Source organism: Halichoeres trimaculatus, unplaced genomic scaffold (genome assembly GCF_033239565.1).
Source record: "Halichoeres trimaculatus isolate MK-OKI-2021-1 unplaced genomic scaffold, fHalTri1.1 fHalTri1_scaffold_3, whole genome shotgun sequence".
Classification (NCBI taxonomy): domain Eukaryota; kingdom Metazoa; phylum Chordata; class Actinopteri; order Labriformes; family Labridae; genus Halichoeres; species Halichoeres trimaculatus.
This window is the reverse complement of record NW_027437181.1, coordinates 23,871,340-23,885,000: the sequence shown is the minus strand read 5'-3', so window position 1 is coordinate 23,885,000 and position 13,661 is coordinate 23,871,340. Positions and strand designations below refer to the sequence as shown.

The following is a 13,661-nucleotide window of genomic DNA, read 5'->3' as shown; positions in this document are numbered from 1 at the left end:
TTTGACCCTCTAATCTTTCGGGGAAGGCAAACAACAAATTTTCCAAAACAAGAAGACCATGTATTTCCTATAGTTGAAGAAAATGTGTGGTACACATTTGAAAAATTTTGTGAAGTTTTCAACATTTATTTATGTTAAGGTTGTACTTAAAAATACAGTTTATGGTAAGGGTTCCTAAACTTTCTTCTCATCAGAAGAGCACTGCCAGGGATGGGTGAGCCCCTGCCTTGGAATACACTAATGAGCCAATCCAAAAAAGACAAAAGGGACCAAAAGAAAAAAAACAAACCCAAGATGCCTAATTTAGCTGACTGGAAGAAAATCAGACTACCTTTGGGGCTATATTGCCTCCTCTGATGTCATTGTTATCCTGGCTTAGTCACCTCTGTGTCTTGTGGCAACAAAGAAATCTGGGAAACAGATCAAACATTTGTCTCTTTGAATGGTTTTATGTACAATTTAGTCCCATTTTTGTTGGTTTAGAGCTCTTTAAAGTGAAGTGTGACCAGTTAAAATTCTCTTCAAAGGTTTTGGCATATCTGTTTTTGTACATAAACATGACATTTTTATTATTGTATTCCACTCTGTATTTAGTGATGCCAGGCATACAGCCTGGCGTGTTGTTCTCTGCAGAGCTGTAATGGCATTCCCTTAATATTGATGAATCCCCAATAGCCATTTCTTACTAGCCACCTCACCCAGGAGAGGTGAAGGCCTGAAAAAAAGCTTAAGTTTAGTAACCACTGTGATTTTCCTATTTCTAGTGCGTCCCAAGCCCAGAACCATTCCCATGACTGTGCTGAACAAGAGCATGAAGACAAGGCTTCAGACAATCGAACGGCGGGTAAGACAGTGTTACAGGAAGTAAGATTCCAATAGTACTGAATGGTTTACAGCTCCCAAACACTGATGCTAATGTACACTAAAACTATTAACTTTTGGGGAGACTTTCAGTCCTCTAAAAACTAACATGCTTGAGTTAATGAGAGAAAAGTCTGATATATACTGTTGTTTTTTTTAACTTGAACCCTCTTTTAACCCCTTTTTTAATTTGATATGTTTTCAATTTGTTTTCAAAGATTCAGAGACTGGAAGATCTCCTGCCTCAAATCAAACTCAGGCATACTGAAAAACTAAATCAGGTATTTTAGATTTTTAACGGCCATATCATGCATATAGATGTAACCCTAGACACAAAGATTGTTTGAAAATGTGACAACTAACTCACAAAAGTAATGATTGAAGTACTGTAGTTGTATTTTTGATATATTTGCGTCTTTTCATCCACCTGATGATGTGGCATCTCCTGACCTCTTGCAGGAAATCGAATGTCTCAACCAGAAGTTGAGGTTTCTTCATAAGAGAATGCAGGTGAGTGTCTTAAATCCCTTGACCAAAAGTCGTGTTGTCAAAGATTAAATAAAAATAGTGAGTCAGAATTAACTGGTATAAATTTGATCAGTGTTGTTGTATTTTGCTTCAGAAATCAGAAATGTTTATATTATGAAAAGCTAAAGGTTGACATCATTAAATACCATTTTAAACTGCTGTGCTATTCCAAAAAGCACTTTTGATCTTTGATATACAAAATTATCAAATCTTGCACAATAATATCCTCTCAGTAGGTATGCTTCCATGAACCCTTGCGCTTCTTGAGCTGGTGCTGTGACTTTTCATTTTGCACCACATAATGTTGGTTTTCAGTTTCATGTTTAGACACTGTCTTGCTCTGATGCAGGTGGCAGATTCTTGCTGCTGGAAGGGAGTGCTGACCAGAGCCCCACTGTGGTGACCGTTCACCGTTTTTTCAATATTTTTAGAGACACAAACTGTGAGGGACACACGCAAAAGACTGCAGATTTATCACGGCACTGTGTGAGGATGGATTATGAGCTGATGTTTTTCAACAATCTCACTCGGATCACATCTACTTAAATTGTACTTGAAATGTATGTATGTATGTGTGTGTGTGTGTGTGTGTGTGTGTGTGTGTGTGTGTGTGTGTGTGTGTGTGTGTGTGTGTGTGTGTGTGTGTGTGTGTGAAGTAAAAAAGTGTTTTGTTTTTTCTTTTTTTGCTGTAGATTGGTTATTGACTAGGTAATTATTTATCTAACATCTAATGACAAGATTAATAATCTGAAGTGGTTGTTATTGACCTCAGAAGCACATCCCTGTAAAAGTAAAGAAATAAAAAAAGTGAATAAATAAATAAAAGCTGAATATATAGGATCATTTCAATTAACAGAAAATACCAGGAAAGTCAACAACATTAGCAAAAAGTATTCATGTTGTTATAGTCAACATTTTGTCAAGTTACATTGGATTTCTTCTTTCTTTTCCATCTGACATTCAAGAAAAATTTCTCCAGAAGTGAATCAAATCTGGAACAATTTCATTCCTGGTGGAAAGATAAAATAAGAAAATCAACTGTTATCCACTTTAGTGTCACTTAGTTTTAACTAAAACGGAAAAGCCCTTAAGAGTTTGTCCATACACCTGATGAATGACATCCGAAATGTATTTCTTTTGAAATTTCATAGCATATCTATTTCATTAAAAAAATGGAAGCCTGTTCCCATCAGATAATAAAACGAAAAAAGCCCCTGGAGTTGACCTTTATTAGTAAAAAAAAAAAGAGATACTAAATCGAAACTATATGGAAGCATTTTTTTTCATAGGTGAAAAAAACCCTCATATATATATATATATATATATATATATATATATATATATATATATATATATATATATATATATATATATATATATATATATATATAATCTTTTTTTTTATTTGATTTTTTTAAAGCTTGGAAAAACAATAAGAAGTTATTATTTTAAAAAGTTCGACATTGTTAAAATAATCAACTATGAACTATTTGATTATAATAATTCGATTTTAAGGAATAACAAAACATATTTCCTAATAACATTGACTGTCTATTTATCAAAATTGTATTCATTTCAATTTTTTTAATTTTAATTAATTATGAATCTTTTGGGGTTGCATAAAAAGGAGGCTCTGTGGGGAAAACCATAATAGACTGGATAATAAAAACCGCCAGGGGGGCAGCGTTTCATGTGTCACGAGCCAATACAGGAAGTACCGAGCAGCTGATGATGGCAGCAGGCTAAACAACTCTTCTGAAGATACGAGCAACAGAACAGAACAGTGTCCCTGGGCCTTAGAGAAGACAATTTATGTTGTTGCCAACAGACTCTGAGAGAAAACGAATGTTACCGAAATGGAAAGAGCTCTCAGAATCGTCGTTTTTTCGGTCATTTTCTTGGCATCGCAGGTAAGTTAAAACAGAAACTAGACCCGGCGACGCATTAGCAGGCCTGATAGCGATATGTGCCGTCCAAACACTATAGCATGAGCTACTTCAAACAATCTTATCCATTGTGCTGGTTCGTGGTCAACACACTGTGCGTAGAGGCTGTATGTTTTTCGGTATATACCAATTTAATGCGGAGGTTACAAGCTAATTAGCGTTAGCTCATTGTCAGGTCAGCCTCAAACTGACGTCAATGTGTTTCGCCACAAAAAGGAATAACTCCATGATGAAGAGGAAGAAGTCTGGATTTTGAGGAAAATAATTTTCTGAAGTTTTTGAACCATATGAAACACAACCTATATGCCTATCTAACCGTGACTATTGAATTGAAAAAGACGATGAATTTTGTTTAGGGGCAATTTCCTTCCCCAAAGGCGCGATAGATGATGTATGTTTTCATAATTTAATCCTTTTAGTAGCCCAGTTGAGTCACCGGATTGATCTGGTCGCACTGTTATAAAAAAAAAAAACCCACCTCTTGTCAAATGGATATGAAGGGGAAATAACCTTGCTACATTTATTAAGATGGCTTCTATAATGGAAATGGTAGTCTCAGGTAACTCTAAAAATGTCTCTGTGGCTGAAGCTCACCTCCCTCGACATCTGGCAGAAAGAACACACCTGTGGAGTACATTTCATACTTTTCTTCTGGGCTGAAACAAAACGTCCCAGACATAGAGTTAGTCTCCTATACAACCTTCTGCCATTGGCCCAAAATGTAAACAAGTGTGCACCAACAGTCACACGCCTCTTCAGAGAATGTGCTATATATCGTGTGTGTATGTGTGTAAATTTCTCAGACGTGTATCTAGAAAGGAAGAGGGACAAGGAGGAGGAGGAAAGGGGGATGAGGATGAACCAGCCTGTTGTTTTCTTTATCAGTAGAATAACCTTGCCTTTGCACAGTGGAAAAATCTACACTCAGACTTGTGAAAACTATGTCAATATAAAACCATTTGAAGCAAACTATACACAAAAACCTATAGTATACAAAAATTATAATATCCTAAAAATATAACAATACGTAAGTTGAAGCCTATCACTAGCATTAATTGACACAATGACTAGAAGTCATAGAGTGAAGAGACATCAGTTTGGAAATTATGGATGAGCATACTGATATTTAGCCCATGTTTTATGATAACTGGGTCAGGTCAGAATGACCACATGTTGCTGCATGAATGTTTTGTGTCCTTGCATTTGCTTGAAAATCTAAGGTACCTGTGGGGTTATGTAGCTTACTATGACAGTTAACGATATGATGTCATTGTGTTTACTTTGTCAAAGTGCAGATTTTTTTCTTTAACAGATAAACTGCCAAGAAGCCATCTTGCACATTTCAAATGAAAAGACCGTGAGGGAGTACTGCCTTGTCCACAATCACTCCTGGACCCCCCTGTCTCAAAGCCTTGATGCTGCTGTAAGTTCTTCATTTTTATTTGCTTCCTGCCTTAACTTTTTAGTTTTAAGATGATCAATAACTTAAAAAAAAGTAAATCTAATTTTTATTTCCTTGTCCAAAATTTGCTTCGCCATTAAATGTCTGAATTGTCTCAGGAAGACATATTTAATTATTGATATCTCCTTCCCTTTTTCAGGAGCAGTATCCACTGGTGAACCTGACTTCCACTGTCCTGTGTGATGGCTCAGGAGTTGGTCCAGATGTGGTTAAGGACAAAGCGGTAGTGGTGAGGAGAGGGGACTGCGATTTCAGCCAGAAAGCTCTAGTTGCTCAATCTCTTGGTGCCAAAGCCTTGCTCATTGCCAGCAACACAACACTGGTATGATACATGCTTAAACCAGCATACATTTTGGGAATCAGTATCACACAATATCTTAACTTTCTGTCAGTTCAACATCACTATAGAACTTTATTCATTTTTAAAATGTTACCAGAGAGAGTCGTAAGCAGAAGTGATTCATGAATAAGGAAGTGAGATTCAAGTGGTGTTGGTGGGGGGATTTCCATGTCTGCATGAATAGAATTGTTCAGCATGTCTTAGAATCATGTTTGCAATCTTCTGCCTTTCAGATCACTCCATCAGCCAATGACTCCGAGTATGCTAAAGTCCACATCCCTCTGGCTCTCATGAAATACCGGGACTACCTGGAAGCACAGCAGGTCTGACAGACTTTTCTGGTTTCTTCTCAGTACTTCCGGTTTTATCAAGGTGCATTAGAAGTTGAAGTTAAAACTGGGTGAAGAGTGTAAATGTTTGTCCTCAGGTGTTCGGTGAAGTGATGCAGGTGAAGCTTTACGCTCCACCATCCTCAAAGGTTGACCCAAGCATAGCTGTGATGCTCCTGATTTCCATCTTCACCATTGCCTTGGGTGGCTTCTGGAGTGGGGCATGTGAGAGGTGAGTTATTGCTGCTGTACACACAGAGATTTATCTGTTTCAATACTTCATCTGTTTTTATTTGTCTGTTTTGTTTTTGTTTTGTTTTTTTTTGTCAGGGAGCGGCTGAACAGTAGCTTTGCAGGAGGAGGAAATGATGAAAACAAACCAGACAGTGGAGAGCTTTTCCTGTATTCTCCTCTTAAAGTGATTTTCTTCGTGGCTCTGATGTGTGTGATGCTGGTCCTTATGTACTTCTTTTACAACATCCTCGGTGAGTGGGGCAAAAACCAAGTCTCGTGGTTTCTTAAGGAGTGATACTGCCGTTCATAACCTTTGTTTTATTTCTTCTCCAGTTTATGTCATTATTGCTATCTTCTGTCTGGCATCTGCCTCTGCACTGTTCAGCTGTCTGGATGCAGTGATGAACCTAATTGGCTGTGGCACAGTGAGGTATGAGTATCTCCCTGTCCAAAGAGGGTTATTTACACGCACAGTCACATGTCATTATTATTACACAGAAGTGTTACTCTAGTTAAGACAAGATTTAAAAACAAAAGATAGCTGTGATTTCATTCTGGTGGCAAAGTATTTACCTTACAGCTACACTGAAAATGTGATTCAGCCAGAAAGATATGTCACAATATAACCAGATAAACAGCTGTAACAGTGAGTTTTTCCCATCCAAAGCAAGCAAATGTGAAACAGAGCAGTGAGTCAGTCTCTGAATTACACTGACTCAACTGTTTCAAGCTTCCTAACTGCTTGTGTCTTTTTTTTTAGCTTTTCAGTCCGAAACTGGACCTTCTCAGTGAGGTCTCTCATCCTTGCTGCTGTATGCATCAGCATAGCTGTGGTCTGGGGAGTCTACAGAAATGAAGACAGGTACTGTGAAAGGACGCAAGCACAGGAAACACAAAACCATTTTCTGCATCTCTGTTTTTCACTAGGGAAGCAAACAGGAGGGGCGTAATGTTTTACAGTTATCTTGAAAACACCCAGGCAGTGTTGGCAAGTATTAAACATTTGTAGGCATTTTTTCAAAGTCAGCTGGTCCAGAATCCATAAATGTTGACTTGTCATGGCAGATAAACACATTCAGCCTGTTATTGATGTCAGTATGCTCCCTGATACAACAGGATTTTATGTGAAGCTCACTGATGTGCCAGTGATGTTAATGATAAAGAAATTTAAACGTAGAGCACTGTCCTGGCCTATTTTATTGTGAAGCTTCTTGGGGCATAAAAAGATTGTGAATTGGCACAATACAACTATATATTCATTAATGGCTTAATATAACTTGGACATTTTTTTTGCCTTTCTTTATACAGAGCAGTCAGGACATTGAATAAGAGAGCTTAGACGCTCAGAAGGGAGGGTCTCTTAATGATGATGTCAGCAAACAAATTCCTTTTCTGAAAGACTTTTAAACTGAGAAATTAAATCACATTAGACATGAACTGATGTTAATTTTGATGCTCTAGACTTTGTTTTATTTCTACTCATTTGAAACACAACATATTTGTGTTTCAAATGAGTGTGATTTCCTCACTTGGAGCCAGACATTTTTTGTTAATTGAAATGCACGCCAAGGCTCCAGCACAAAGTGAAATATTCTTTTGTGTCCTTGCAGATGGATCTGGATCTTGCAGGATCTGCTTGGCATTGCTTTTTGCCTTAATTTCATGAAGACCATTTCACTGTCCAACTTCAAGGTAACTCCTTCAGAGCCCGTCACTTCCATGACGCTCCCCTCTGTCATCCCTGTAGCTGTACTTATCAGTGTACTGTTTTCTTTAGCATGATGTTTGAAAACAAGAAGTTCATAGGCAGTTTTATTATCTCCATTTCCATCACAATATCGCACACTTAACAGTGATTGATTATCAGATTAAACTGTCTTTGGATAAACGAGGCTTAAACTTCTAATTCTATTTGTGCTGAAATAAATCTTTTTGTTTTGTCTCAAACAACCAGATCTGCGTGATTCTCCTGAGCCTCCTGCTTGTTTATGATGTCTTTTTTGTCTTCATCACACCCTTCTTCACCAAGGTATGAGAATACTTATTCATTTATTTGTTTTGTCACGTCATGGCAGGGGCAGTTAAGTGTTTGACTGGAATGCTCCTGTATTCTTAAAACAATCCTCCATATCTCTGCTTATATCCTTTAATGTATTCAGAAAGTACTTGACTGGAAAAGTTTTGTATCTCTGTTCAATCAGGGCGTTGAAAGTTGAAACCTAATACAAATCTCTTTCTCTATGATTAGAATGGAGTAAGCATCATGGTTCAGGTTGCACTTGGCCCAGATGCTTCTGGAGAGAAGGTAAGTCCCTTCATATTACTTTCGTTATTGAGGGGGAACTCCACCAAATTGTCTCCCAAGACAGTTTAAAAATCTTACTTTTGTCAAATTCTACATCAAATGGACAACCTCATATATGAATAAGTAGGATTATGTAGAAAGAGATTAGAGAAACTAATGCTTATTTCAGCCAAAACGAAGGTCACAGTCATGTCTTTTAAGTGAAGACTGTGCTGTGAGTAAACAATTGGAGTACCTTTGTGATTAAGGATAGCAGTATGCAGTTTCTCATCATGGGAATGAACGCTGGGGTAATTTCTTTAACAACAAGCTTAAAGCCAGGCTTGGTGGCTTTCCCCGTCTCATTTGTTCTGGCTTTATTAACATCCTGGCTGCTTGTTGTTGTTGCTGTTGCCCAGCGGGGCATTGGAAACTGATTGACTAACTCTGGGCTGGGGTTGGGTGGGGTCTGTCGTAGATGCAAGGTAACATGGTGGAGATCCCTGCTGAACCCCAGACTCCCACTGAGAAAGTAAGACTTCATTTGTTACCCCTTTACCCTTGTCGAGGGAATTACACTTTCAGCTCACTCAGATGCATAAATTATGTTGTGTTTTCAGCATGGCAAGCATGGACAATACATAAATAAGATTATTGATGTTATTTAGTTACCATGACGGCATTCAGGCATGAATCTCGTTTGATTTTTAAAAACATTTTTAATTAGCAGAAACTAGACATTTAATGTTTAACTTGATAAACTTTCCTTTTTTGGGTGAATTTGATGTTTTGCCTTTGCTTGCTTGTTTATTAGTTTTAGCATTGCTATAATTTTTACCTTTTTTGATCAGGAAGCTGAGGAGAGAGGGGTATTGCTTGGGGTATAGCATTAAGAAAGACATGCAGGGTCTTTGCCAGGTGTTGAACTTTGACCTTTGTACTTTTTTTTGACGTTTTATACAGTGTCCTTACTGTTTTCGGCTCTAGTTCGCTGCTTGTTTGTTGTGGCTTTTGTTTTGTTTTTCTTGGTCATTACTGTGAAGACTTAGTGGACTAGGTAGGTTAGCATAACCTGTTTTTATAACGTATAAGAATCTATTACTACAGAATACCTTACTTGAAGTAAGATATAAGGCAAAGACACACACACACACACACACACACACACACACACACACACACACACACACACACACACACACACACACACACACACACACACACACACAGGGTCTCATGTGAGTGTCAGGTGCTTTGTCCACTCCAGACAAGTCGGTCAGTTTTCTGAAAAAGGTGCCTCACCTTGGTCTGAATCCTCGTATGAGCCTTGTTGTTTTTACCATATCACACTTTGTAAAATAGATGAAGTTATCACAGGTTTTAATTTGTGTGTTAACATTAAAATATTTGTATTTTTTTTCCCCATCTGTGCAAAACGGAGGGATTAATGAAGTGGTTTCAGCATGAAAGTTGCCCTGTATTGAGAGCAGCCCAGAGACAGTGAGGAATTTTAAGCCTTTAACGAACGACTGAAGCTGTGTTTCTCTCAAGACCTTTCCTATTGTAGCGCTTTTGTACTTTGATTTTTTTTATTCTGCCAGTTATTGTGTGAAAGTGTGCTTTGCATGTTTTTAAACAGCCCGTATTTTAGTAGCAATGATTCGACTTTGACTCAAACGTTTTGACTTGCCAACGTTTTTCTGTTTAGCAGCATTATATTACTACTTGAGCTGATCAGAATCATAGAATTAATGTATTAACGGTTTCCTCCTGAGTGAGTTGCTGCTTGACACCAGCTCGACCAACTGCCTCCTTTCTGTCTAACCACACAGAAAAAAGATTCAAACAATTAAGAAAGCTGAGGTGTAGCTAAGATTTCAATCAGATGGGAGCTAGAAAAACCAAAGGTGCAAAATATTTTAGTAGTATACATCGACCTGTGTTGATTGCATGTGGTTGAGAAAGGATCATAAAGTTACGGATCAAATTGAGTCAGTGTAACAGAATGAACTGTGCACACAACACAAATATTTTGCTAACTTTTATCTGATCATAAACCTGTCAAATGTTTTATTTTCGCAGCTGCCCGTGGTGATGCGTGTCCCACGGTTCTCAGCTTGGGCTCAGAACCTGTGTGGTATGCAGTTCTCTATTCTGGGATATGGAGATATCATTGTTCCAGGTGAGGGTTAAGTTTCACCATCAGTGTTACCCCCATCCTTTGTTGATATTTTGAATACAGGCTGAGCAGCTGTGGGTTGCCAGGCAGTTTAACCACAGTATGTAAACACACATGAGAAAAGAAGAGAAAAAGAAACTGTTCAATACTTACGAGTTACAATTTTAAGCTGAGCTTCTGCTCATAAAGTTTTTCAACCCACCAGCTTCTTAAGTCACAGCTTGAAATGGTGTTCACATTTCTTTGCAAAATTCAGAGGAAGTGTGATGTAACTAACCCTCTGCATTGTCATTGGTTCAAAAGGTCTCCTGGTGGCTTACTGCAGCAGGTTTGATGTGTGGATCAACAGCAGGAAGAAGATCTACTTCCTAAGCTGTTGCATAGGTACCTCACAGCTCTGTCTTTAAAAGAAATCTAAAACCTACATCTAAAAAAGGTTGTTGGTTTTTTTTTGCTAACATGACATATACCATCTGGTTACCTCTTTGGTTATAGCATTGGTAGGTGAAGGCTTTGTGTCACTGAAAAAATAACAGTATGTCATCATTTTTCTCTTCATGTTTAAATAATTGTAAAATGTGTGCACAAATAATGTATTATTTCATATGTTTCATATTAACTTTGCAGCTCTACTGCTGCACTCATATTATTGAGCTGTATGTAAAATAGTGTGGTAATGTTTTATTATACATTTGCATCAGAGAAGTCTTTTGGACAACTCTGCTAAGTGAACATCTGGTATCATATTTAAAACCACTGATAAACTTTTGACTGTACTTTGTCCTAAAGTGTCCAGTTTACCCAATACTCTCTGATTCTGACTGTATTTGTCTGTTGCTTACTTCCTGTAGCTTATCTGCTGGGCATGATACTGACGTTTGCCGTGATGCTGCTGTCAGGCATGGGTCAGCCTGCGCTGCTCTACCTGGTGCCCTTTACACTGATAACGTCCGCCGTGTTGGCAGGGTGCAGGGGAGAGATGAGACAGTTCTGGACAGGAACTTCATATGAGGTGAGAGCAGCAGAAAGAGAAGATAAAGCCGTGTTTCATTGGTAAGGACCGTGTGTTTATGTGACACGTTACAATAAACCAAGTGCATAATGAGATCATAATCAAAACTTTCATCTCTATTATAACATTCAATCAGGCATTGATAATGGGACGTCCCCCACCACACATGCACAGCATAGCATTCAATGCAACACCAGCCCCCCATTCATGAACTAAAGATTTCCGCGAGTCTACAGTGAATGGGTTATGTAAAAATAATCCAGACTACATTTGGATAAATACTTAAGACAAAATAGCCATTTGCTGAAATGACTCTTCCAGATTAATATATAAAACGTGAGATATAAAGAAATAAAAGTTTCCCTCAGGTGTCAAACTGGTGAGGGAAGTAGGATAAGAGATTGATTAAATAAGCTGATCTATTTACAGATTTTTTAGCTGAGGGTTTAATTTTTTGTTGGGCTTTTTAACTGTTAACTATGTCTTTGTATAGCACTTTGAATCCTTGTAGCTGAAATTTGCTATGCAAGCAAACTTGCTTTGCCAAGCTTGTGATATCAAGGCTGCCTGCTGATTTAAATCTATTGACCTGAGCGTGTAGTGTTCATGTGATTTTATAAACTTTAAACTTTAAAGCATTAAATCAAGTCTTTCAACCTTTCAAACTCTGGTGGAGGGCTAAAAAAAGAGAAATCTTTCATGTCAGGGGGAAGGGGGATGTGCATGTTCTGCAACTTTGTTTGGAAAGTTGACAGAAATCATCAGAGAAAACTTGTCAGATTACAGGACTTAAGCTTGTTCTTGTATGTTACGAGCCTCTTGTGCTAATAGCTTGCGTTTAGTCCTAGTGTAGTTTTAGCAGGCATTGAGGGAGTTTTTGATTTATAATTTGATAACCATCTAATGAAACCTTTTTAACCCTATTATTCCTTCCCATGAGCCACTGGGCTTTCAAAGAGTTACATGAATAAGAATGTGCTGTAAATAAAACGGACCCAAATAAGTAAGGTAGCCTGAAAGAAGACAAAGGTATTAATCCTAATGTATCACTAATGGAAGTTTCAAGTTTGTGGAAATGTCAGTAAAGAGCGTATCACTGACATCTCACATCTCCACTCTGGTTCATAATGCTGATTAACGGCTCACAAGGCAAACTCACAATTACTCATTACCCAGGAGCAATAGATGCATTCAGAAGTTGTGACGTATAGAGTAGTGCACAGGGGACCAAATCCACCTGTAGCTCCAATGCTGCTGATTTACCGTGCATCAGATATCTCTATTTTAACCGTGATGTGAACAACACCCAAGTATCAGCTGCTCTACCAGCAGATTATCTGTGTTTTCTGAGGCTTTATCCACTGTTCATCCTTTGAGCAGTCGCTCAACAGTGGCTTCTTTTTTTTGCTTTGTTTGTAGCAGAAAGCAGCTTTCCACAGCATTCACGCAGCCTGGGCCTTTGTTGCCAAACTCTGTTGTAGAACCTATAAATATATAAATATTGAAAAGTCTGACCTGGCTTCCTCTTTACCAGGTGCTGGACTCATCCAGGAAACCTCTGCTACCAGGTGTGACTTCCTCGTACCCACACCTCTCCCCTGCATCTTCTTAAGCTTTATAACCGTTGCTTACTGAGATCACTCTTTTCTTTACATCTTCATTTTGTCCCCTTTTTCTTTTGATAACTCAATCTCTGATTTCCAGGGTCAGTGTGATAGTAAGAGACCCGGCATATTCCACTCCTTTTAATAAAGAGCTTAGAGCCTTTCTTTGAGCAATTTGCATGCTGCATCAAGTGACCACTGGGTGTCACTACTTGATAAAGAAAAATCTTCGGATTCATCTGAGGAGCCTTGCAGCTTCTCTCCACTGTGGACTTGTAACAAAGTCCAGGCCCTGGAATACCATTAACTTTCTCTTTCTGCAGTGTCCTTCATTCACAGTTTGTTTCATCAACCTCTTTGTCAACTCATCCATGCTATCCAACAAAAGTGACTTAACACTTCTTATTTATGCAGCTACCAACATGGTCATGTCGCCTTCTGCATGTTTTTGCTTGCAGTTAACCCTTAGCTGCTGTGGCATGCATTTTGAAATGTGTCACTCCTGTGGTCGGGTGTCGTATCTGCAGTACGCATTACAAATTTGTCCTGTATGTGTCTCTGTCTCTGCCAATCAAGGAAACCAAGGCATCACAATTAAGATTTAATGATTTTCTCTTTTCTCTTTCTGTAGAGGGAAGAACTGACTGCACCGTAGATGGCGAAAACTGCTGACCCACAGTTTTGAGAATGGACCCAACTGCTGGATGCTTTCTTTTTACATTTTTATATTAAATTTGCAGAGCAAGGGAACATGTGTAATTAATCATCAGATACTTAAAAACAGCAATGGTTCATTTCACAGATGTGAATACTTAGTATGCATACTATACAGAATATTATGTTGGTGGATCTGACATTTAAAGTGGTTGAAAGGCTTTTCTG

At 38.2% G+C, this 13,661-nt stretch overlaps 2 protein-coding genes across 4 annotated transcripts in view; both read left to right on the top strand.

Annotated features, from left to right (window-relative positions):
• The window catches only part of LOC141788013 (uncharacterized), a 4,631-nt gene extending 2,034 nt beyond the window's left edge, over positions 1-2,597 (top strand). For both annotated transcript variants that reach the window (XM_074666798.1, XM_074666797.1), the window contains 4 exons: positions 765-844; positions 1,080-1,142; positions 1,321-1,371; positions 1,739-2,597. In XM_074666798.1, the coding sequence (XP_074522899.1) occupies positions 765-844; positions 1,080-1,142; positions 1,321-1,371; positions 1,739-1,792 (248 nt within the window). In that variant the 3' untranslated portion in view covers positions 1,793-2,597. The remainder of the gene's footprint in view (positions 1-764; positions 845-1,079; positions 1,143-1,320; positions 1,372-1,738) is intronic.
• Positions 2,598-3,073: 476 nt separating this feature from the next.
• On the top strand, positions 3,074-13,500 carry sppl2a (signal peptide peptidase like 2A). 2 transcript variants are annotated; one of them, XM_074667183.1, is made up of 17 exons: positions 3,074-3,299; positions 4,648-4,758; positions 4,937-5,119; positions 5,371-5,460; positions 5,565-5,698; positions 5,797-5,951; positions 6,034-6,130; positions 6,461-6,562; positions 7,311-7,392; positions 7,655-7,729; positions 7,949-8,005; positions 8,463-8,516; positions 10,067-10,166; positions 10,467-10,547; positions 11,015-11,175; positions 12,710-12,743; positions 13,411-13,500. In XM_074667183.1, exons 1-17 carry the CDS (start codon positions 3,246-3,248, stop codon positions 13,449-13,451), a joined length of 1,611 nt encoding a protein of 536 aa, XP_074523284.1. In that variant the 5' UTR covers positions 3,074-3,245; the 3' UTR covers positions 13,452-13,500. The 2 variants fall into 2 exon arrangements, with proteins under 2 accessions (XP_074523284.1, XP_074523285.1); XM_074667184.1 differs by lacking the exon at positions 12,710-12,743.
• The last annotated feature ends 161 nt before the right edge of the window (positions 13,501-13,661 follow it).

Coding starts and splice junctions, on each gene's coding strand:
- sppl2a (XM_074667183.1), top strand. CDS start 3,246: ATGGAAAGAGCTCTCAGAATCGTCGTTTTTTCGGTCATTTTCTTGGCA. Junction 5,120..5,370: donor TTGCCAGCAACACAACACTG/GTATGATACATG, acceptor TCTGCCTTTCAG/ATCACTCCATCAGCCAATGA. Junction 6,563..7,310: donor GTCTACAGAAATGAAGACAG/GTACTGTGAAAG, acceptor GTGTCCTTGCAG/ATGGATCTGGATCTTGCAGG.